This window comes from Harpia harpyja, chromosome 5 (assembly GCF_026419915.1).
Source record: "Harpia harpyja isolate bHarHar1 chromosome 5, bHarHar1 primary haplotype, whole genome shotgun sequence".
Lineage (NCBI taxonomy): Eukaryota > Metazoa > Chordata > Aves > Accipitriformes > Accipitridae > Harpia > Harpia harpyja.
Genome location: NC_068944.1, coordinates 71,029,224 through 71,055,300, shown reverse-complemented (window position 1 = coordinate 71,055,300; position 26,077 = coordinate 71,029,224). Strand labels below are relative to the sequence as shown.

The window sequence follows — 26,077 nt, the reverse complement described above, 5'->3', positions numbered from 1 at the left end:
AGATATCCTCAGGCTGATCATAAGTGCGCTATTGTAGGACAGATACAACATAATCCTGACAAGCAGATCTGACGCCAAAATTTATCTGTATTTTCTATTATATTTGTTTTAATAATGTCATGAAAATTACTCTTTGGGATTCCAGAATTGAAAATGAAGCATTTTGCTATTTAAGAAGACAAAACCACTGAAAATTTTTAATGAAAGACATGTGGAGAGGGAGGGAAAAAAGGAAGGTTTTATGGAACCTTTTCACTGGAAAAAATGCAGTTAGCTTTACTAATAATAATACCTCCACACATGTGATCCCTTTTCAGGAACCAGCACTGAGGGGAAAATGGAATAAGAGAGCAGGAGCACAACCAGACCTCCCCTCCCTCAGTGGGAAGATTTCCATGTGATGGCAGGTTTGCAATGCCCCGACAGGTCTTGCCATCACTCAGAGCACCAGCTGCCTTCTCCTAAGCACACGGGCAGCCAAAAAGTTGCCACTTTTAATGACAATTCGGCAAGGGGAGCTTGGTAGAGATTTAGAGAGGCTGAATTGTCCTGTTTACTCACAACCTATTCAGCAGCATCCTGCCACCCCTGGCAGAGCTGGCCATCCGTGCCATCGGGAGGGGAACTGTTTGCAGCAGCCACGGGTCTGCTTGCACTCACATCTCCAACCAGAGCATCTCCGGACACCTTCCAGCATCGGTGGATGATGTCTGGGGAGCTCTGCTTGGTGTCCCTCTCTGGTGCTCTCTCCACCTTTCTCCTGAGCCATCGGCACTCACATCCTTCCCCTTTTTCTGCAGTTGCCCCCCGTAATCAGCGGTTTTCTCAGCCTCGGTTACCACGCAGAAGGGTTTGATGGAAGGTGCCAAAGGACCCACCATGACATGAGGGACACAGAGCCATGGGGCAAGGCACATGTGTGAAGGGTTGGCTTGTGCAATGGGGTTGGTTGGAAGGGGTAGGTGTCACCTGCAGCACACTGCCTGGTCTCCCCCCAGCTCGAAGAGATGACACCCTGCATGTGACAGTCTACCTGATTAGTCAGGTATGACATCAGGGGTGGCTGATGACCTGATTACAGGATCCATTAGCTCGGCACATGGGATAAAAGGATGGGAACAGGGTACAGTGCTGCAATGCATGCTGGAGTATGGGACATTGTAAGGGAGAAGCCCATAAGGATCTTGACCAAGGATGTGAGATTTGATCATTTTGATGGAGGATGGGAAAGACTTGAGGACCACCAACATGCAAGTGTTTTTACAGCATAGAGCATCTGCTGACAAAACTCCATGTGCACAGTCCTATTTTTACAACGTGTATTTTGCACGGACACAGACATTTACTAACAAACCACAGCTGCCTTTTAGACCGACAGTTACTGGTCTGTGGCTCTCGAGGAGTCTTTGGTAGGATCTGTGCATTCAAAAATGAAGCAGCAGCAGATCTTTTTCTCCTCTTGTGGAGAAAATGTGGTGAAATTGTGGTGAAAATGTGCATTAGTAGGGAGGCCTGCAGGCATGTTGCCTGTAAATGGAAGTATTTTTTCCAGACTTAGCAGGATCTGCTTTTCTGCTGTGTCTGTGCATTTGTATATGCGTGTGAAATGTGATCACAATATATATTCAAGATAAGAAACCAAGCCACTGATGTCCAAATGATTAGCTTTGACTGGTTAATAAGTACCTATGTGACAAACAGCAAAGTCTAATGGGAAGGGCTGTTATATATGAAAAAAATCGAAGCAAATGATAAGTCCACGATGAGAACAATAAGGTGCCGAAATGAACTGTCACACCTTCTGCTTCAAATTCTCAAGTAAAAATAAGCAGCTCGTGTCCTATGTGATCAGACCCAGGAGAGCAGGCACTTCCATCAAACTGCATGGAAACAGTGATGGGTCGAGCTAGGACCACTTCTGTTTTTTCACACTGACCTGGCGTTTTGGCTCTAAAACCTTCTTTCCTATTACTGGGAACGCTGCTAAGTTTCAGGGCATTGGGCTGAAATTTTCCATGTTGTTTCCGTGCCTTAAATGAGTCTCAACCTTGAGGTTTGAATCTTAAGACTTTTTGTTTGTTTTTCTTGCGGTTTTAGGTTTGCTTTGAGTTTCTTGTAGAAGTCTTCCGCCAAAATTATTCTCAAAGGCCTCAAAAAGGGAAGTAAGGAAAGAACAGAAAGAGAACAGGGAGGGATAGGCCTGCCACCCACAGAAAGGGAAAAGGCCATCAAAAAAACCCAAAAATAAGAAAGGTGACCACAGCAGAGTGAAGGAATTCCCACAAGAGAAGGCTGAGAAGAAATGTGGAGTGTGGTGAGACAGAGAAAAGGAGATCCTCCATCCTCCAGCTCTGCCAGAGCAACAGGGAAGATGAGGTTCATGAAGAACAGAAATGACCTGTCCTATTTCTTTTAAACAAATCAATATCCAGTTGCAACATTCCCTCACAGCAAAGATTGCATTAACATTAGGAAATAAAGCTAACCTACTTAAATTGGGAGGCAAAAGAATGTGTGTCCAGGGCCTACAGCGAAAAGGAGAATGTGGGAATAATAAAACCTTTGTTGTCTGCTCCAGCATGGATATGTAAGATGATCTTGAGAAAGCCATCTGCAAAAAAACACCATAACCAAAAAATTTCAGTATCTCACAGGAGGGCTGTGAGGCTGTATAGTTGCCAGTTTTCAGTTACTACCATGTTAAACTCTCTAGGATAGCTTAAACAATCATTTTCTCACATTTGTTCTATACTTTTTTTTTTCCAAGAGTGCTTTGAAAGCTGCCTGACCCTATGGCCCTTATACCACAGCAGCTGTACGATGCCCATTTATATCAGAGGATTGCTTTTGTAAGGGTTGTGGTATCCTGGCATCTCTGGAGGAGATCTAAAAAGCTGAGGTGGACTCACTGAAACCCTCACATGGTACCTTTATTACAGAGCACCCAGTCCTGACACAGAAAACCTTGCCAGCATGTGCAAAATGCTGCTTATTCTGCAGGAATGAAACCTGCTGCAGCACTGAGGTCTGCAACAACGCTGGAGCCTCTTTTGTTGGGCCTGTGTGGTTTCTGACAGTGACCACAGGCTTGAGGCACTTCACAAGCCCCCTTTTCCCTGGCTATAAAGGGATTTAGCAAGCAGCCCTACTACCCAGCCCAGAAGGACACACAGAAGCAGGTCAAACTATTTGGATCGTCTACAGGTGTCCTTTAGCCTTCCCAGCTGCCTGGCAAACCCTTGTCCTCCCCAGACACCACTCTAGCTTGGCCAGGTTGCAGGTGCTTCATCTCGGGACATGCAAGATGCTTCATTTTGGGGCATGCTAGACTGCATATGGAGACACCCTGGGGCAGACACCTGCATCCAGACCTGGCGTTAAGACACCAGTGGTGTAAAGGAACTTCTCAGATGCTCTCTGCCTGAGTGTTTGCTCTTCTTCCTCAGAAGACTGCTTTAGTTAAAGCCTTACTGGGGTGGCTGCCTATCCCTTCCTTCCCCCGTCAGAGCAGGGCCGGACCCTTCCTTCGAAAGGCATCGCTGGTGATGAGATTTCCATCTGACAGTGGGATCCAGTCCCTTTGTTTAGGAACAGAAACGAAACATGCTTCATTGCACCTCATTAATTCTTTCAACATAAGCATCTTCAGTTACATGTTTCTGTAGCTGGACATATGTGTGTGTCACCACGGTAAAGGAGAAAAGAATTTCCACCAATGTGAAAGTGTGGTGCTCCCTTTTATCCTGATCTCATTGTTAAACAAATGAGTTTCCTTTAAAAGTACTGTGACATTTATTTGTGTCTCCAAAAGCGGCTATTTTCACCCCTGTCTCAGTTTACACTTTAAATAGTAACCTTCTTTTTACGGGCTTTGTTAATTAAGGGGAATAATCTTGATTTCAGTTAGTAAAATTACTTTGTGTGTATGTGGGTGTGTGAAAATAATACAGTATCTTATTTCAAACCTCATGGGGTTTCAGCAATTATGCCTTTAACAGAAAATCTCAAAAGTCAACAGCCTTATAATGTCTAACTCCTGGGAACCAAAGTAAGGGGAAATTAAACATCCATCTTTGAGTTTAATGGTGTAAAAATATGGGTGTAGATAACTGCCATTACGTGCATAATTCCCTCCTGCTGGAATACAGATCCCAAAAGGCTCACCCTGCCCAGACAAGGTAAAGCCAGATCCCACAGCCCCTGCTTGCTTGTATCAGCCTGCCTGCATGACAATATTGCACGTGAGGAGGAGAGTGGGCTGTGCCCGGGCAGACATTTCCAGGTGCAAAGTAGCACGTCCCAGGCGAGGAAAGCCTCACCCACTTCTGAACATGCCTTTCTTCTTCTTGGCTGTTCCCTTATCATCCCACCCTTCTTCAGCTCCTGCTCCCTCTTTTATTTTTTCTCGATCAAGGGTATGTAAATGCTGCTCTGAGTCACGGCTGCTGCAATAGGAGTTTCATCTTTTCGGTAACAGCAATGCTGCGTGAGCGCGTGCATTTCTGCTTTACGTGATTGTCTGCACGTCCCTTGGCAGACAGCAAGTATGTCTCCCAAACCACGGCTCACATGCCTGATCACTTCCACTCCAAACTCTCGAGGCTGACTTAGGGACAATATAATAACCAGTTTCTTGCAGGCAGCTGGGCAATGGCCCAGCCAAAAAGTTCAGTGAATCTGCTGGCTGACATCTAACTCATCTGAAATTCAGGTCCACAAATAATCTTCTACAATCTCTTGGCAGAGGTAACATTCAGAGACACCCGATCTTCTCAGGCACTCCTGCACTTGGCTTTGCAGGAGATCTTGCCCCAAAATGTGGAGGGAGTAGTACTGGCAAGGTTGGTTAGGTGGTAGGAAAGGAGATCTGCCCACTTTTGGAGATAGAGGGCTTGTATTTGCAAATCAGACCACCATCATTTGAAATTCATAATTTGTTGGCAGCAGATAACTTTGCATTCAGGTTGGCAGAGATTTCAAATTCTTCCAGTCCTGAATTGCTGTTTGTAGATGTTCGCACGGAGCCCGACTAAATGGGTTCTGGTGCTGATTAAGACCAGTTGCAGCGCACATGGTAAATAGCATGGGGAAGTGACAGCAAACAGAGCTTTTCAGGAGAGCTGTTAAAGTGAAACAGCAGCATGTAGACGACATGGACATTGGGACAAAGACTGGTCCCACAGCCCTGTCCTTACCCTGTTGCAGGATCACCAAACAGACAGGGAAGAGGACTAAAATGAACTAAAAAAGAAACTTTCCTTCCTTCCTCATTCCCTATTTTCTGGTTTCAGAAGGTTTCAGATCCAGCAGAAGGCATAAGCAGACATTTGTCCAAATTTGGCAAATTGCTTTCAGAAAGAGTTTATTTGAGCAGGTAATGCAGGGGTGAGTCCAGTGATGCACTTTCACATTTTCAAGTCTCTCCAGTATTTTAAATTTCCTGTTCACTGCCAGCCAGCAGTATACTTGAAGCAGGGTGGCTGGATCAGGTATGACAGGGTATGTGCTGTGACATGATTTGTGACTTTTAGAGACACCCGTCACTGAGTGTTTCTAAGGAGAGGGTGTGGGGCAGGACAGACCCTTTAGGCAGTTCAGCAATTTTTCTTTACAGTGCACATTATGAAGCTTCCTCATATTATCCAAGTTCAAGTATTACCTAATATCAGGTATTACTCTCTTGTACATTATAGTGTGCTCTAGACTGCGCTTCTCAACTAGTCTTGAAAAAGAAACTCATCAATCCCATGTGATGAGAGTCCTTAGAGCAATGTGTTTCCATATAAATAACAATTTTGGCCATTTTATAATCTTTCTATTCAAAAGTGTCTTACTATTAAAGGTGTTTCTCTTTGGTTTTCTGCTTTCTTATTGTTGTGGTTTAACCCCAGCCAGCAACTAAGCACCACGCAGCTGCTCACTTACTTCCCCCCCCCCTCAGCGGGATGGGGGAGAGAATTGGGAAAAAAAAAGTAAAACTCATGGGTTGAGATAAGAACAGTTTAGTAGAACAGGAAGGAAGAAACTAATAATGATAATAATAACAATAATAAACTGACAATAATAATAATAAAAGGATTGGAATATACAAAACAAGTGATGCACAATGCAATTGCTCACCACTTACCAACCAATGCTCAGTCAGTTCTCAAGCAGTGATCTGCACCCCCCGGCCAAGTCCCCCCAGGTTTATATACTAGGCATGACGTCATATGGTATGGAATACCCTTTTTGGCCAGTTTGGGCCAGCTGCCCTGGCTGTGTCCCCTCCCAACTTCTTGAGCCCCTCCAGCCTTCTTGCTGGCTGGGCATGAGAAGCTGAAAAATCCTTGACTTAGTACAAACGTTACTTAACAACAGCTGAAAACATCAGTGTGTTATCAACATTATTCTCATACTAAATCCAAAACATAACACTATACCAGCTACTAGAAAGAAAATTAACTCTATCCCAGCTGAAACCAGGACACTTATTTATTTTCTTGGTCTCCACATTTAAAAGTTTTTGCTCATTTAGAAGCAGATCTTGTGACTTTTGCCCGAATAAGGAGAAACAGTCATGCCATAATTTGGCTCTGTTGGTAGTGAGGGCATGGAGAAAGAAAGATTGGGAGAGGAGAATATTTTTCATTTTACTTAGGCCACATACTACAACAGTTTGCAATACCCGTTTATGGGTAGAACTAACCAGTTTGCTGGCACATATGAGTCATTGTATGCAGACTCCGTCCACAGCTGTTAACCAGTGCTTTACCTTGGCACAGGCAAGAAGAGGCAGGAATTGGAAAGTCCTGTGGGGTTAAACCTGAGGAACTAGCAAAAGTATGATAAAACTCAGTGGGAGTTTTCTATAATTCACCGAGTAGCCCTACACACAACACAAGGGCTTGGGCTGGGGCAACAGTAGGTTGGCAGGGCTGCTTGCTCCAACTTCTTCTCTTAAGTGGGGGCAAATAGACCCATGTGTAACTAGTGGGCTTGCAGTTGGCACCCAGACAGGGACACTGCAGGTACAGACTCCAGGATAGGATGGAGGTGGGTTAGCAGAGAAATCAACTAATTCGCTAGTCATCTACTAGCAAAAGGGGATGAAATAAGTCCAAAGATTCAGCAAAAGATACTTGAAAACTAGTTGCAAAAGCCTGTTGCTGCTTCTCTGCACTGGGTAGGGGATGGCTGTCTGTCAAAGTCATTTTGTTTAAGGAATTGCTGGACATCACAGTCAAAGAGGTTTCTTCTATAAGATTTTTTTTTAAAGCATTCCTTAATGACTGAAGTTGGAACGCCTTTTGAGATGGGGCAGAGAGCGCAAGTGAACTTGGTCTGGGTTACAAAGAGTTTTTGCTGGAAGAACTGATATTGGTCCATGGCAGCACATACAGATGTGGGTCTGTGCATGCATCTCCCTCGAGCACCCCACCTCGGGCAGCCCTGGTTTGCTGTTCTGGCACAGATGTCTGTTGTTGAACAGATGTTGTCTTGTAAGCTTCCCTAAGCAGCTCCATTTTCCAATCAGAATTGTAACTGGAATTATGTACAGAAGATAATTGCAGCATTTATAAAAGGGGAGTCTAAAAAACTGGCCTTGCAGCTCAGCGAATTGAGGTCACCCATCAAGCTGCTGCCCTCCCCTCCTGCTTGTTTCAAAAAAGCCAGATGACTTTATTAGAGTCAGCTGCTGAATAGATACTGTTGGCATTACAAGCCAGGAAAGACAGCTAGGATACTCTTTTGTCACTAACTTATTTTTTGACCAGAGAACAAACCAATGCTTGCTGTATCGTCAAACAGGTAACGGTCTCTTATGTAATTATAGCAAATTATTATAATAGTTATTATAATAATTTATAGCTATTTGTCCCTTAAGCCAGCTCCTTCGTCATGTTTTTCACTGTCTGCTCTGTGACTGTCTTGTTGAGATATAAGCGTTTTTGGCAGGGACTGTCTGTGTCATACGCAGCACTGGTCACCCTACTCATGGCTAACGAGAGAGGTTCTGGTTTTGGTAATTATATTGTATCACTGAAATCAGCTATTAGTAACAGGAGAAAAAATTGTAGCATCTGGATCAGTATATAATAACTGTATGGAATCACAATGTTATTTTAAATGTAAAGAATCACAATAATATTTTCCCTGCCCTTGCTTTCAAGACCTGTGCAAACATGTAAATACATCAGGACTGGATTGTCTATGCAGTTGTCTAATGAGACCTTGGCAATTAGTTTAGGCCTCAGCTTGTTAGACGCAATGGCCCTGCTAGTCAGCAGGTGTAAATAAATATAAAACAGCTGTTGAAAATCTGACGCATAGATTAGAGAGCTATATCTGAAGCCAAGAAATAATCTTTGGATATAGCGCTGCCTGAAAAAAAAGATGTGGTTTGGATTAAAACTTCAGTCTGCAATGCTAATATAATTATAACTTCAGAAAAAGAAAGCATCAACCTTGTTAAATAAACATCTCTGTGGCAGAGAGAACAGAACTTTTAAATAAAACAAAATAAATTGGTGAGCCAAACAAAAATCTCTTAAGAGGCAATCCAGAGTACTTTTCTTCAAACAACTTAAAAGTTTCTCCATATTTCCCCTTTTCTTCCATGTTCTAACCATGATAGGGAGATGATTGTCTAATGCCAATATCAGAGCATGGCAGAGATGAGATATTACACTGTAGACATACTTGTGGATTGGCTAAGGTCCACTGTTTTTGTAAGAGCTTCAGCTCTATGCCTTTTGGTATATAGACTTGATTGCAAAATGTCTGTAGATGCAAAGGTGTGTACATAAAATTCAATGTTAATATCTAAATGGGGCACTGCAGACCCTTGGATAATGGGCCATGAAACTAAAATGTGCAAGTGGAGACTTTGCTTCAGTCTCAGCTGTTCAAAGATCCTGCAGTGGCAGAAATTATGCCCACCTAAAGTTCACTGCAATAACTGCATCAGTGCCAACGCAGACTGACAGCAATGCTTCATGTTCAAGAAATAGATTTTGTTGTTGCACACTATCCAGTGCAAATCATACCTGGATATATTTATGTGTATTTATTTACCTGCATATATAACATACACACGTGCACACATAGAATAGATATATATATAACTGTAAGGAACAAATATGTATACTTTGAAAAATGATGTCTTCATCATCTTGGTAAGTTTTCAATTTCTCTTAACTATAATTTCAGTGTAAATTTTTTGACACTTTTGACCTCATAAGCAGTCAGACCAATGAGGTTGAAACAGCTGATTTTTGTCAGCCACTTTACACAAGCTGGTAAAGGACAATGCTGGTAAAAGGGTAAGTGGTATTCCAAAATACTGGAAAGCCAGCGGGATGGTGGATGAGTTGTGAAAGCCCAGTGCTCCCAGCAGAAGCGGGCGGGCTGGCAGGTGAGCAGAAGTCTGCCAAGACAGCTCTCTGCAGCTTTTTGTGTGTCCACGGAGCGTTTGGGTTGATGCTATACAGCTCTGCGATCCCACTGCAAGACAGATGTAAGGGATGAACATCCTTAAAATCCCTGTGAAATCCTCTAAGATCTCCAGGTGACATGAGGGATCTTTTTCTCCTAAGATCAGAGGGAGCTGGGGCTGGGCTTTCAACCATGCCTGTTGCTGTTACTGTGGACAGCAAGTGGTTAAAGCAGTCAGAGTCAAAAAACATGAAGTACCAGAAATCACAAAAGCTGGTCATAAAAGAAGGCTGTGTTTGTGACATACAGCAATTTTAGAAGCACCGGGTATTTCAGTTTTATGGTGATCCCAGCAGTTTCAGAGCCGGCAAGACTTCCCCTTGGTCAGCATGGTGCTCATCTCCCAGTTTGACAGAGGAGCCAAAACAAGAACCAGCTCTGCCGTGTCCCTGCTCCAGAGCTGGCACTGGGGCAGGCTGGCTGCCCTTGGCAGGGATGTTTTCCTTCCCCTGCGGTGTCCTAGGAAGTAAAATGACTTTAGGGAAAGGAGAAGGGAGGTCAGTCCTCCTGAAGAGAAACATTCCCCCGCTATGCACATAGTCAGCGCAGCTATCTTCTAGGGATCTTGGCCAACTTCCATTTCCTGAATCAGTGAGGCTGTTGAGGTGGCCGTCATTGAAACCCCACTCTGAGCTTCACTGCATTTCCCTCCTCAGGAGGATGCTTTAGCGTGGTGTGGTGTTGTGTGAGAACCTCTTGGGGTGCATATGGCTCTGCAAGCCTGCTCTGTAAGACAAGGGGCTCAAGAGCAGGCAAAAAGCAAGAAATCAAAGAGGAATCAGTCCCGGGCTGGCCATCCGTGGTCAGAGAGAAAACCCTGGCCTCAGCTGACAGCCTTGAAATATGTCAAAGCTTCCTTTTGCTGGCCCAAAGAGGCCTGGGAATTATAGCCCCATGGCCGGGGGTTTTGTTGTCCTCCACAAGAAGTCACCCCGGACACAATAAAAGCAGCCTCCTTGCCAGAGCAGCCAAGGCGATTGAGAAGGGCGAAGGAAGCTCTTAAACATTTGCTTTCTGGATTTTGACTGCCAGATCTCTCGGGAGAGGTTGGACTCCTCACAAAAATGCTTGATGGGAAGAAACTCCCTAGGAAGGGATTGTTCTGTTTTGTTTTGAACTTGAAGGCCTCCAGTTGACTTGGGACACTGCCACCAGCCACCTAAGGAAAGCTTGAAGCCTTCCTACACAGGGTGGTGTAAAGTCCTACTGTGGGTGTACAAAAGGCCTTCAGAGGCATGACTTTCCCTGGGACACAAACTTCTTGCCACACTGTATTTTGTGGTTGAACATAAACTGAGTGGTTTGGTGCTTTTAATGACAAAATTCTACTGAGGTTTCTTTTTCCCCTCCCACTCCCCTGTGGCTTTTACTCTACGTTAACATGAGGTTTTCCCTGGAAATCATTCTGTATGGGTCCTATGTGCCTGTGGACATTTTTTGTCCAATGACTCTTTTAAGAAAAATGCATTAACAATCCAAAAAGGAAACAGAAAACTGGTTTCCCTGCTCAGGGATAGGAGACCTCTTTACTGGCTTGAGCACCTCGCTCTGTCTCACACTCCCTGTTGTTCCCTGAATCTTGCATGCTAGGCAGTACATCCTCAAGGGGAGGGGAGAGACTGTTTTTCTCCCATTCTTTGTTTCCCCTGGTCCCAGCTTTAATGTCTCCTCCCATGAGTATGTCCTCCCCACCAGGGACAGTAGGGTCCTCTTGGGCTAGAGGAGCAGTGATGCTCATCAGTCCCCCTGCACACATCCTGACACTGGGACACTGGGCAAAATGTGCACTTGTACACATCCAGCTTGATGCTGAGGGCTCGTGGCTGTGGCTGTCGCAGCAAGGGGCTCAGTGGTATCAGTGTAGGAGCAGTGTGCTGTGACGGCTTCAGTGCTTGCTGCCTGCTGCAGACACCCTCAGCGCCATGGTCTACAGGTATCAAGGTAATTTCATGGAAACTCTGGGCTCCTAAGTATCAAAGTTATTTAGTGGCTGTTCTGTGGATATCTCCTTTGGTTTAATACCCAATTTCTGTCTAAGTTCTCTTTTGGGGACCTAAGTGCTATTTTGGAGTGTTGCTGCTAGACTGTCCTTGCCTCAGTTTCCTTAAGTATATAATGGAGTGTCATGGTTTAACCCCAGCCAGCAACTAAGCACCACGCAGCTGCTCACTCACTTCCCCCACCCCATGGGATGGGGGAGAGAATTGGAAGGAAAAAGGCAAAACTCGTGTGTTGAGATAAGAACAGTTTAATAGAATAGAAAGGAAGAAACTAATAATGATAATAATAATGATAATAATAATAATAAAAGGATTGGAATATACAAAACAAGTGACGCACAATGCAATTGCTCACCACTCACTGACTGATGCCCAGTTAGTTCCTGAGCAGCAACCCCTCCCAGGCCCAATCCCCCCAGTTTATATACTGGGCATGATGTCACATGGTATGGAATACCCCATTGGCCAGTTTGGGTCAGCTGCTCTGGCTGTGTTCTTGTGCCCCTCCAACCTTCTTGCTGGCTGGACATAAGAAGCTGAAAGATCCTTGACTTGGTCTAAACCCTACTGAGCAACAACTGAAAACATCAGTGTGTTATCAACATTCTTCTCATACTGAATCCAAGACATAACACTATACTAGCTACTAGAAAGAAAATTAACTCTATCCCAGGCGAAACCAGGACATGGAGGTTACAGTATTTTCCATCCTCACAAGTTTATTGTGATGATGCATATGTTTAAGGCACTCAGCTTAAAACGAGGTGAAATGAATTCTCTACATGTTTGTGATAAATAACTAGAACCCTCCTTATTTTGGTCATTTACTAAAAGGCACTTCTGATCGAAACCCTACAGCCTGAGCAGCATCTGTAGGAGTCTGCAGATGCATTTTGTATGAGATGCAGTAAAACAGAACAGGTACAGTGCTGAGACTGCTAAAACTCTAGTCTAAGTACCAGCTTCTTTAAAGACGTTTTCATTAAAGATCAAATCTGTGACACTGTGAGAGATTGCAATATGCTATGATAATCATTTCCCCTCTCTATGGAAGGAATACAGTTGATTTGATTTCTTAACCCAGAGATACAAAACAAACACAGACTCTGTTGTCTGCTATTTGCAACTCCCACAACTCCCAAGGCCACAGCATGAATTGCCCTTAAATTTGACTAGCACTACAAAATGCAAACACAGAAATAGGCAGAAAAGTATAGGCAGAGCTTGCCCTTTTTTTGCTTAGTGAGGTGGCAATGGGAAACTGCCTGTAAGATGCACCACAGCAATTCAGCTTCAGCGTAGGGCTGGGAGCTTGACCTCTCCAGGTCACGGTGTACGAACTGTGCCCATGTTCTATTTAATTGATGTTCTGCTTACCACTCTGTTAAGCACCAGATTTGGAAAGTCTCCAGCTGGTGCGGAGGAAGGAACGGAGTCAATTTGCCCCTATTCTTTCTTCCACTGCTGTGCAGAAGAAGGTAGGATTTGGCTTTCTGTTGGTATTTTAATCATTACTCTTCAAAATGAGTACAGAGCATTTATGATTTTCTTTCTGCCTGTCACATGCTAAGTGACATTAGGACTGAACTGTGAATGGAGTGAGGTAGTGGTGAACTGTTCTGCTTGCAGCCCTGGAGTCAGAAACTAATTTGTTTCTCATTCAGCAATACTAACCCATTGCAAACATCCTGGTGACAAATTTTTAAATAATATATCAATGAAAGCATTTGGTTTACTCCATGTTAAGCACATCCTCCTTTTCAATTATAAATGTCTTTTTTTTTTCCCCAGTGTGCCCAAGAGAGAATAGCTTTATATTCTTTAACTACAGAAAAAATTGGAATAGTGAGCCAAAATAGTTCTGGTTATCAGTGTTTCAGTTTTAGATAACAAATACCATGCTTGTAACCAGCACATGTAAAGAAATGTGTTGACCAGTGGTGATTCACATACAGAATCAGGCTGCTAATGGACAGCTTGCAAATGGAAGGAAAAGCTAAGTTTGTTTAATATATTAGTGTGCAGATGTTATCTCTGTTTACAGATAGACAAGCTGAAACTTATAAAGACTGAATTGTTTGCCAAGAAAAGACAGAAAAACGTAATGGCAGGTCTAGGGAAATATTTTGGATCTGCTGTCTGCAAATCATCAGCTCTACCAAACAGCAGTACCTCCCTTTAATTAATAATTCATTGTTAAGTGTTTGGAAACAGCTGAGCAACAAGCACATTACACTAAAAGATGTCTCATTGGCATCTTTTTGACCGTGAAGTATGTGACTTAGTATTCCTCCATTTTGGCATTGAGATAGCCTGTATATGGTAAAGAGCCACTGTGCCTGGTTTTCATGAGTGATTAAAGATGCACAATTGATTTATTATTTTTGCTACAGATCTTGTTGGCAACCATGCAAGATGTGAATTACCTAGTTGTTTTTGTCTCAGGAAATGTAGTGTTTTCAGCATGATAAATATTTTTATTCACATACTTATCTCTCTGAGGACCTCTTCTGCCTTAGCTCTGTTATGCTAAACCATCATCTCTGTTTTCAACCTTGTCTTTCACAGGGGAAAGTTTCAGACTCTCTTTCCATTCATAGAAATGAGAGGGGGAAAAAAAGGCTGATTGTTTTCAATCTATATAGATCTTCACATCCCTGAAAAAAACCCCGGCTGGACTGTGTCATTGAGCACTTCGTTTCTGCTGGTAAAGATTCTACTTCCTGCCTCTTGGTATTTGACTTTAGAGTTTGTATGTTTGGACCTTCCCAGGCCAGCTCCTACCAGTTATGGTCTCCTCTCTGTGTCCATCTGAGTCTGTCTGTTTCTCTGGGTATGCCAGGTGCCTTCAACAGGGACATTCTGCAGCCATCCAGTGTGTAAATGCAGAAGGACTTCCTCAGCAGGAGTTAGAGGCCATCTTCACTGGGGTCTTTAATGTCCTCATTCTTGTCCTCATCCAAGCAAGGACAGGAAGGCTTAACATGGCTTCAGGCAGCCTGGATGCTGCTAACTTTGTTGAGGCACAGGCTCTGCTGACAGTCCTGTGGACAGTGCGATGGCCAGGTCCTTGTGAAACCTCCATGTGGATTGAGGTGCCTCGTGCTCACAGTCACCCGTGAAGCAGCTCTTCAAGAAGGGCACAAATAGTCCACGTCTTGGAAGCTCCTGCCTTCATGTCTAGTTTATTTGTGTCTATCTTACACACAACCACTGAACAAACTGCATCTGCCCACAGACCTTATTACTTGTCCCTTTGCTTGCATAGCAGTCTTGCTGCTTCAGCAAGACCAAATATTTTGAGCATTTATTTGGTCTAAGTATTATTTGTGTGCCACATCTCCATCCATTCTGAAACTGCTGTCCACGAGTCCACTTCCTCTGAGCCCTTCCAAAGTCCAAATATCAACCCTGCTTCTGCCAGCACAGAAAACATGTCACTCTGTTGCACACGGGTGTCAGCTGCCCAGATTCCTGCACGTGTAAAATATCTCCAGCGGTGTGCTCCCAGGTACACAAAGAAATGATACACAGCCTCAAATAATGCCAATGGACAAAGTCCAAAGGTTTCCTTCTTTTTCACCATTCTCCTGTCACTGTGCTCAAAGCTCTTGCTCCAGTCAAGCTCATTGACCTTGCCAAAGTCTTTCCTGCATTTCCACCCTTGCTCAGCTCATGCTTATCTTCTTTTTCTCCCTGTCCCACTCTTTGCCTCCCAACATCAGAGTCCCACTGCTCTAGGGCCCTTCTGGGAAGCTCCATCTTGTAGGGCACTGACCAGTACTATGGCATGTCAGCATTGTTTTCAGGTTGCCACCAAACCTGTCTTCCTTCTTTACCTGGGCTTCTTCACCTAGCTGAGCTTCTTCACCTAGGTTTCATGCTTGGCAACTGTGGATAATATTTCATGCTATAAAACAGTTGGTGGCAAAGGGGATGAACGTCCTCCTGCTGGAGTAAATCGGGAGTAACTAAATCTGGTGTGTTGCTGTCCAAGTGGAAAAAAACAGGCCTGTGCACAAAATACTGCAGAGCATGAAAGTTTAGTGTGCTGTGCCACTGCGAAAACCATGACCTGTGCACCTCGTGATAGCATTGCTAAATGAGCTTTGAAAAGAGAACATTTTTCTAGTGGCTTCTTAAAGAATGTGGGTGGCAAAACAGCGACAGTAATCAGCAACGTTAATTGCAGTCACACATCAGTTTTCATTGGCGTTTACCAACTTTCCATATAAAAGAAATTGTTACACTTGAAAGCTGAGGTCAAGTTAGCTAATCATTCACAGTGTGTTTACTTTCTCCCAGGATTGTCTAGCAGGAATCGTACCTTGTGTTTTAAAGCCATTTCAAGCAAAGAGCCTAGAGTGAAATTGTTTAATTGATTTAAAGATCTTTATAGCTGACCTGCCAATCAAAATGATTCAGATAACTAGCTGGTGTGTTGTCTGGTGAATTAGACTCAACTCTGTATTACACTTATTGATGTGTGGAGTATCTCTGAGGAATTGATCTGCTTTTTTCCAAAACGTTGATTTCAGTGAAATGGTGTTACTACGTATTTAAAACCATCCACTATGTCTGTTGCATAAAATCATGGGACTGTGAGTCAGTCATCTTGGATGACTAACGGTTTTGTCACTGATTCACCGAAAATGAATGTCTATACTGCACCCGGCATGAACAGAATGAAAGCTCAGATGCAAAAAGCAATCTAATCAAAGGGCCAGAGGGTTTGTCACTGGCTAATTAGGGTAAATTACAAGGCTATAGTTTTATAAGGCTGTTTTATAAGGCTACAGTGTTTCCAGTTACCATGTGTACTTATTGTTTCGGAATGGACTAGTTCCTTTATAATCTTGTGCCTAAGGTTATCTAACCATACAATGGGTGAATAATATATTTTGCCAACTGAGAAATGTATGGGCATGGTAAAGTGTTTTGAAAGGAGTATTTTAGTCATTGCATTAGAGTTTGTTTTCTTCAAGTTATGGAATATGACTTTAGTAGATAAAAGGGGAAAACTAGGCTTTCAGTCACAATATGTCTGTTTATAGGCCAAATATAGAACAGATTAAAAAACAAACAGACAACTATAATTTATGTTTAACTATATGACCTGGTACAAGACTCTGTAGTGAAGACAACTGGTGATTCAGCTTTGTCAGTGAATTATACTTTTTCCAGCCTCATTAATGACCCGGACTAGCTAATACCACCTTCTGCAGACAAAGGTAACCTTGTCCCAAATTATCAGCCAGTCATTAACAGTCTTTGAAGGTTGGAGAACTCCTGCCCCCAGGACACTTCCAGGAGCTCAGCACCAAACCCAGCTGCTGCCCCTGCGGAGGGGAGAGCTTTAGCTCAGACCATCACTGCGGCCAGGTCTCCCTTCAGGGTCTGCTCTGGCTCCTGCCTGCCACCCATCTCCCAAATGCCCAGTGCTGCCTCCCAGCACACCACAGCCCAGCGCAAGAGGGGTTCTGCTCTGACGAATTCACAGAAGTTCGGGGAGCTCCTGCGTCTGCCCCTGCAGCTCCTCCATGTCTGGGGCACTTGCTGCTGGCTCTCTGCAGAAAAGTCATCATTATTCTATTTTTTTTAGATGAACTGGCATACGGCCCAGCCTTATACGTCCAGCAAAACTAAATCCTCAGGCTTTGCCTTACTTTAGCCTCCATATAAGTTGCCCTTCGGGAACTGTTTTTTAGTCCTCTCCGTACCTCATCATGGAACACCACAGTTACAAGCATTCACACATGGAGAATAGGGACAGAATTTACATGACATTTTGTAGAACTGACTCTTGCCAGGACCCAAATAAGGACAACCTTTCTCATCCCTTGAAGAGTTCGTGTCACACGCTGTATCTTTGCTTGCTCCCGTGGTGATAATTACTCGTGACTGTGCTGTCGTCTTTTATGTACCTCCTGTATGGCCACCATGATTGGTGGAGCATGTCCTCCCATGCCACAGAGGAGCAGGAGGGTCTCTGCTAGAGGGTCTCTCTACTGAAAGTCCACAATGCAAAGGGAACGGCCTTTTGGTTTGGTTGGGATCCAGGGGAGGTTGGAAGGACTGGCTTCAAGACAAGGTGCCAGGCAATGAAATGGGCACAGCTGAAACTTCACGTGCTTTCTTACTCAATATTGTGATAAGAGCTTTCCTTATATGTTCATGTTCAACCTTCATTGATTGCCACTGCCGCTCTGGGGTTTTCCCAAGACAGGGTGTGTGTTGCTGTTGATACCGCTGTAGTGCTGATAGGGGACTGGTTATTTACAGCCTCTGTGCTCGCCTGCTATTTCACAAGCACCAGTCACTGAACAAGTTCTGTGGTCGGGCTGATCCAGGGAGCAAAACATTGCTACTACATGCATGTGTTTATCTCCGTGTTTGGTACAGTCTTGAGTCAGCTCTGCCTCTCTGATCTTCTTTTCCCTACACCTTATTTTTAATATATTTTTCTCCTCCTGTCCTGCCCTCTGCCTCCCAAACCTCTGTTGTTTCATTTCCAGAGAAAGGCACTCACTCACATCTTGAATTAAAAAAATATGTTTCTAATTCCAGTATATTCACCTTGCTCATTGCCAAAAGTCATTATGAAAATCACGAAGATGTTGGAGGTTCAGAAGGTAAACCAAAACACAATGATGATGTTACAGGAATCCTTTATCACAGGAAGGGGAAGGAAACATACAGGGCTACCAGCTCTGCAGACTGGCAGAGAAAATGGCATGAATATTCATCTCTGGTCTCAGATATTCCCTTCAGGAATACTCTGAAAAGCAAATTATACAGGACAGTGCCATAGGATGGTCCCTTGTGTTCACACTGCGCTGGGAAATGGACTCTGAACTGCAATGTGAGAGGAGCTGGGGGCTCTTTATGCTTTGTGGTTCCCCTTCTTGAATCATTTTGGCCACAAGGATACAAAAGGCTTTGTTTTGCTGAAAAGAGGAGGGGGAAATCTTTGAAAAATGCAAGTTTAAGCCAACTGTGCTAGTTTTAGTACCCTGTGTAGCGCACAATGCAGGGCTTTGTGCAGACTCCAAGGAGAATAACATATGTGCGTATTTAAATGGGAACTGAAAAGAAATGCTCTGTCAGGGAGATAGGGATCAGTTTCCTAAGTGAGTGTAATGGCATGAGAACAGTTAGGAGATGATTAAGACCAACACACAGAGCAAAGCTCTCTTTCAGAGAGGCTTGCCCTGGACATATGATCTGCTGAGTAGATCTCAACTGAAATAGATCTCTGTGAAATGTGTTTGGATATTGAAAGCATAGGCAGGAAAAGGTTTTGTTTCTCCTGGGAACACTCCCTTGTAGGCAGAGGAAAGTTTGATAGGAACCCAAACAGAGATGTCCGCCTAGTTAGACATCCTTCTGGGATGCGCTTGTATCAGTAGTTACCCCTTTCAGCTGCTTGTCACTGCCAATCTACTGGATGAGACACTTGTGGGACTCTTGTTTATTTTCCTCACGGAAAACCAGCTGGATTACTTTCATTGGTCAGCTTGTTGGTCTAGGCTGATTTTCATCAGCAGCTGACTGAAGAGTGCTCCCATAAATTGCCCTGCTTGTAGGGTGGTTGGCAGTCACTGACAGCCAGGATAGCAGGGGAAAGAACGCTGGGACAGCAGAGTCCAGCAAGAAGATCTCAAAAAGATGTAAAACCACCAGCCAAGCTGAGAAACCCTATATTCATTCCCTCACTTCACTCAACCACCATAGCTCCATAGAGCCTAGTGCGCCAAGCTGTGAGCCTTGATAATTGCCCCAGCGAGGGAAGAGAGATTCCTGGGATCTAGACACTAGGTAGGGAGAGGGACACCCTGATTTCAGCTTGAGACAAAGTGGAAAGAAAGATGGGATACACAGGCAGAAACTGTCTTCTACAGTTTCATAACTCTTCTGCACAATTCTTGCTTGCATCAGCAGCACTGATATATCATGAATAATGGCAGGCATCTTTTATATGGGAACACTTTTTGTACAGCACATCCCTTACCTGTCTGGAAAGTACCCTGAAATAAGTGACAGACAGTTTTGAATGGGCCACTGCTCCAGTACTCCTCTTGAAGCTGGGTCATGGTACAGCCAAGAGCAGAAAATGCCTGGGTCCAGAGGGACATCCCATACAAAGCAGTCATCCGGCTCTCAGGAGAAGGCTCTTCATCCCCAGCAGATAGTGATATCTCCATTTCTTTTCTGCTTCAGATATATAAATCCAGAGTAGAACAGCAGTTCAGCAAACGCATGAACCTCATGTTTCCTGCTGGGTAGGCAGTCCTTGTTCTGCATGTTTAGATCATGTTTCTGCACTGTTTAGGGAATCTTATCTCTGGATTTCATTGTGAGGACTGTGTACGTAAAGCCTAGGGCTTGGCATTCCTGAGGTCCGGCCAATGTCTGGCCACAGGTCCTTTGAGAGCGGTTTGTTTTGTTGCAGGGTCATCTCTCACTGCATGATGAAATGTGCTTTTACTGCCTTGTGTTCAACACTGGAGTTGAACACAAAGTCCTACCATGGAGCATCACGTTTTTTATGGGGAAAACACTGGGATTCAACTAAAAGTAGAGCATATCTCAGTGGGTGGTTACAGTCAGTTACTTTCCACAATATTTCTGCTGTGCATAGAGCAGTCTTTGTCCCTGTGCAGCTGAAATATTAAACAGGCTAACGAGCCACTCCTGGCCTTTCCTTACATGTAGGCATCCCTGCCCACCACCTCTTCCAGCAGTTAACCATTGTCAGGGAGGATTGGCTCCTTCTCAAAGACTCCAGCAGAAGGGAGGCCAGCCTCTTCCCAGTGTGTCTGAATGAAGGAAACTTCTCCTTATCTTCTTTGTAGCAGCAGGGTGTGTGCATATCAAAAAGAGACAAACTAAGCTGGCAGAAATGGTCTTTCACAATTTCATAACTGTCCCGAGCAATTTGGCTTGCTTGCAACCGTCACCACATCAGTCACGCCGCTGGATTGCTACAGCAGGTGAATGAGAACAACATTTCCTTCCATTGGCTGCTCACCTCAGGAATGGGCTTGGCTCCCTTGCATTGCATGGAGCATTGACAGTCTCGGTGGAAGGAAAGCATTGAGGCCACCAATCCACCTGACTGCCAGTGGTGTTCCCCACCTTGTCTTTACACCAGCAAATGCTGAGGCCTCTGGGCCACAGTGCCATTGCACTACTTACCTACTCAGTAGCTACACCACCAGCTAAGGTATCCATAGGAAAGGGTGTTTTTAAACCCTCTGTCAACTGCTCTTCCTTCCCAGGCTAATATGTTGTCAATTAAACTGTCTTGAAGTGAAGCCGAGAAAAACATGTGTTCTGCATGTGTATCTAGCAAATAAGAAAAAAAAAAAAATCTAGTCTGTTCCGTCTTCTCCCCTGTGCCTTTGCAAATCTGACCCTGATTTCCATTAATTTTCTCACAAACATTTGGAAATCAGAAGGTCAGTCCTCTGAGGTTCTGTGGTCACCTGGTTTGAGTAACCTGAGGAGCTAACATCAGATCTGTAGACCTTGTTAACCGAGCACATAAGGAAGGCCTTTATGAGGTTAACTCCCAAATTTCTGCTTAGATGCTTCCCATAATTTTGAACTTATGCTTGAATGGAAATTTTAGGCTGTTCTTACAAGGCTATGCACCTCAAAGGTGTGTACACACAAAGCCCACACTACCTGCCTGCCCTTGCTTGACTTTTAGACAACCTTCTTCCTTGCATCCCTCTGTGACAACCTTCTGTGGCTGATAGCAGATGGACAAGCTGGTTGATAGGATTTGTCCTTCTGCCCTTAAAATGCTACAGTTTCACTGAAAAGTAGGCCAGGCATCAGGCAACCAGCCGTGTTGCCCTGTCAGGCTGTATTTATACTGCTAAACACTTATCCACTCTAGGAAGTGATCCTTGGCTCCTACCACAAGGTCCACCAGGGCGGTGATTTTATAATATGGAGCTGACGGCACATCCCTAGGGGAAAGCAGAAGAGCCTGGGGGTTCAAAGACAGCAGGGATAATGATAAAAGCAGTGCAAGGCACCCGGTTTGGTCTCACCCTCACTGCCACTGGGGAAGGCCACCTGGGGGAGGTGTCACCCACACCATGTTGGGGTTTTGTCTCAGGCAAAGATGGCTGGATTAGTCCACGCCAGATCCTGGGAGAGAAGAAGTGGTTTTGCACTGTCAGAGGTTCATTGCCTCAGTTTCTTCCCTGGATGGCTTTTGTTGAACAGGGCAGACATAACCCCAGAGCACAGATGGGAGATAAAATTGTGCAGACCCTGTTCTACAGTCCTCTCTCTCAGGGACAGAGAAGACACAGTCCCTGGTTTTTGAAGGAGCCTCTCCTGCTTAAAGTAATCATCCCTCATGGTTTTTCAATGCAGAACTGAGCACCAAGCATGGGGCTTTTAGGCTATAAAAAAGCCCACCCTGCATGTTGAAGATGCCCTTCACCAAAAGCTGTTCCTTTCCTCCCTCTTCTGCAGCTGGTTGACAGAAGGCCTTAGAGATTAGCTGCGATCCTGTGAGCTATTTATACTGAAATATTTTGTGTTGAAAGATGTAAGCCCTTTGTTTCCTCTGTATGTACACAGTGATCCCTGAGGGCAAGCAAATCCTGCTTTGTTTTGGATCAGATACATTGTGAATTACTGCTGTAAAATGGCCCCGAGTGCACTTTTATGAGTCAGTCTCACCTTTACGCTTCCACATGTCACCAGGCGCTCTCAGATGTGTGTGCAGCTTTCCAATTCCAGATTACCCTCGTTAAAGCAAGTCTAATCCCCATTTGGGATGATGCTTCCAAAACATTTTCTCTGCAACAGTGTTTCTTGATAATTTTTCCAGGCAGAGAGAGCATTTAGCTCCCTGGTTGAGCAAAAAAAGAAAACCCTCCGGTAACATGGTTGGCCAATTTGGCTGGCTGATGTGTTGGATTAGGCAACCCTCATATGTAATGTAACCCTCATATCCTAAAATAAAATGCATGGGGCCATACAGTATCCTCTGCTTCTGTGAATGGAAAAGGACTGTGCTTCCACACATCCCAGGTGAGAGGATCTAAAAAGGAAACACAGAGATGAGAATGGTACAAAAACCCAGGAAGGCAAATACATGGATAGATTTCACCTTAGACATCCCTCCCTGCCCATAGCAGAATAGTTCGTCTGCTGGAGCGTACGGTCAGGCTTACGTGGGAAGAGCAGGCTCAGAGAAGCAACCTCACAGAGGGACCCTGGCACAAATGCCCAGGTGGGGATTTTTCTGTATGTCTCTGCATTGTGGAGAGCACCTACCAAGGTGGGGATCTGAACAATCAGCTAGCTCCACACCAAGACAACCTGATGGGACTGGAGACCCTCTGACCAAAACTCCCGCAGGCTCTCCAGCTCCGTAAGCAAGGACTCTGCCATAGGGAAAAATCCAGAAGTATGAAGTCTGAATATCGGTCTTGGAAGACAAGCCACCTGGCGATACAACGTGGCCTTTCTTGTCTCTAAGCATCCTCCGTTCAGCTCTGAGGTGAATCTGACAGCACCAGAGGCAATGGGTACAAACTGAAAGACAGGAGAATTCAACTGAACATCAGGAAACCCTTCTCTACTGTGAGGGTGACTGAGCACTGGCACAGGTTGCCCAGGGAGGTGGTGAAGTCTCCCTCCTTAGAGATACCAAAAAAACCACCTAGACATGGCCCTGGGAAACTGGCTTTAACAGGGGGTTTGGACCAGATGACCTCCAGAAATCCATTCCAGCCTCCACCATTATCTGCGATTCTGTGAACCCACTGGAAAGGTCCCTTCCCCTGAAGCCTCCTGCACGCTGTGAGGTCGCAGGGAAACGCAACGATAGCAGCAGCCCTCTGTTACAGTTTCTAACAGGGGGACAGCTTTATGTGATCCAGTTTGACTCACTGGAGCTGGTCAATGGCCAAATTCTTCTTTTTGTTACACCCATTTAGTGCTGTGGGCTTCAGCGAGTGGGAGGATAATGGAACCCATCCAGATTCATTTTATTAAGCAAAAATGCATTTTGGTCCAAGCTGTTTCAAAAGTGCTCAATAAACAAAGCACAATTTAATATAATGCCCTGAAAAGGTCACCCAAATCTTACCCCTTTGGGAAGAGAATTAATTTAAACAAGACTTGATTAAGGAATAATACCATCCTAAAGGGGATATTGCTTTTTCTTGGACAGTATAGGTGTCCATCAGTTGCTGAATCCTTCTTTGGTTGCACAATTTAGTGATACAAACACGAAATGTTGTTATGTACTGGGCACTATTTACACTGCTAATTCCCCTGAAATGAGGTTTTATGCTAAATGCTTCCACACTTCACTGGCACTCTGTTTTTAAGAATTTAAATGAGAAGACCTTTCTCTTCACCTTAGCTTTGATTACAGGATTTTATTTCCTGTTACTTGCAAGTTATCAGTACCACTCTTATTAGGCATGCTGCAACCTCAGAAGGCTTCTTCAGATCAACTCAAAACACCCTGAACATTTTTCCAATTTTTTTTTATATATTTTGGAGAACCTATGATGATTATTTTCCAGATATAGACAGCAATACGTACCAAATGCCCCCATCCCTCCCAAATAAAAATCTCAACCAAACAAAAAACCTGTCTATAAATAAAGTTTCATTATATGATCTTTATGAACCTTTTCTAAGGCCAGCACATGTGAAGAAGGATAGCAGATGAATCTGGGCTGTAGTATAGTTTTATTCTGCTCTGTAAAGCAACACTGCTGTAGGAAGAAATGTCACTATTGTTACAAATGTTGCTGCAAATTAACAAAAGTTAATTCTAACCAATAGGTTTGTTACAGTTGATTCTTTTTACAAGGAACTATTCTAGGGTATTGCTGATTTTTTTGAAGCAAACATATTTATGGAGAGTAAAACAAAAAATATTCGTGATTTGCAATTTTTGTTTTACTAAGTGGAATATTCACACCATTAGATTTCTGATTTCTATTACCAAAGGGAAATCCTCCACTTTTAAAGATAATAAAACATCCAGCTGTATTTATACAGAACCTAGACAACAACTCCACACTTTTCCTCTGTTTTTTCTCTGGCTTCTTCCTACCTCATATGCTGCATAGCCTCCTCAGTCTACCAGCCCTGATTGCTGGGATTGTGCCTGGCATTAAACACTTAACAGAGACCTTTTGTTGCTAACTGTATGGTTATGACAAATGGCAGATTGTTAAAGCAGAAGCTGTGTTATCAAAAGTCAATCAAGAGTGTGCCAAAAACTCTGGCTTCTTGTGCAGAATTCAAATGTGGAATAGGCATCATCTAGATTGGAGAAAGAAAAAATTCATAAACACGGGCCAAATAAAAACCTTAGGAAGAAAGAGGAACACAGAGGTGTGCAACTAGAACCAGCAAATGTGTCACCAAGTATGTTCTTGTTTACTTGCTTTTGCTAGAAAAATCCGTAAAAGAGGGAACCTTTAAAAGTTGACTGCAGTGAGGTGAGCCCTGGGGAATTATGGAGGGTGAAGTGTCGTACATGCCTTTAAGAAGGTGGAAGTGAAGAAGAGGAACAAGTCCAAGGAATTCAGCTGAATGTGGAAAGCTACTGGAACAAAATTTGAAATGACCTGTGAGCACTTGGAAGATAATATGGTGCTAAGAAATGGCCAGCACAGTTTTGTCAAGAGTAAAGCATGGTAAGGGAATTTAGTTTCTTTTCTGATGTGGTAACTTATTGTACAGGGTTCATGTGGCAAGGTTTTGGTAGTGGAGGGCTGCAGGAATGGCTTCTGTGAGAAGATGCCAGAAGCTGCCCCCCATGTCAGACAGAGCCAGGGCCAGCTGGCTCCAAGATGGACCTGCCACTGGCTGAAGCTGAGCCCATCAGTGACAGTGGCAGTGCCTTTGTGATAATATATTTAAGAAGGGGAAAAAACCTGCTGCACAACAGCAGTTGGAAGAGAGGAGTGAGAATATGTGAGAGACAACCCTGCAGACCCCCAGGTCAGTGAAGAAGGAGGGGGAGGAGGTGCTCCAGGCACCGGAGCAGAGATTCCCCTGCAGCCCGTGGGGAAGACCATGGTGAGGCAGGCTGTCCCCCTGCAGCCCAGGGAGGTCCACGGTGGAGCAGATCTCCACCTGCAGCCCGTGGAGGACCCCACGCCGGAGCAGGGGGATGCCCGAAGGAGGCTGTGACCCCGTGGGAAGCCCGTGCTGGAGCAGGCTCTTGGCAGGACCTGTGGCCCCGTGGAGAGAGGAGCCCACGCTGGAGCAGGTTTTCTGGCAGGACTTGTGACCCCGCGGGGGACCCACGCTGGAGCAGTCTGTGCCTGAAGGACTGCACACCGTGGAAGGGACCCACGCTGGAGCAGTTTGTGAAGAACGGCAGCCTGTGGGTTGGACCCCATGTTGGAGCAGAGGAAGAGCGTAATGAGGAAGGAGCGGCAGAGACAACATGTGATGAACTGACCCCAACCCCCATTCCCTTGTGCTGCTCGAGGGGGAGGAAGTAGAGGAGTCAGGAGTGAAGTTGAGCCTGGGAAGAAAGGAGGATGGGGGGGAAGGTGGGTTTAGTTTTCCTTTTTTTTCTCATTGTCCTA

The 26,077-nt window shown here is 44.5% G+C and overlaps 1 protein-coding gene across 1 annotated transcript in view; it reads left to right on the top strand.

Moving 5' to 3' along the window:
- The first annotated feature begins 7,667 nt into the window (after positions 1–7,667).
- NDRG1 (N-myc downstream regulated 1) overlaps positions 7,668–26,077 on the top strand; it is a 75,663-nt gene continuing 57,253 nt past the window's right edge. The window contains exon 1 of the mRNA XM_052787521.1: positions 7,668–7,791. Within this exon, the coding sequence (XP_052643481.1) occupies positions 7,769–7,791 (23 nt within the window). The 5' untranslated portion in view covers positions 7,668–7,768. The remainder of the gene's footprint in view (positions 7,792–26,077) is intronic.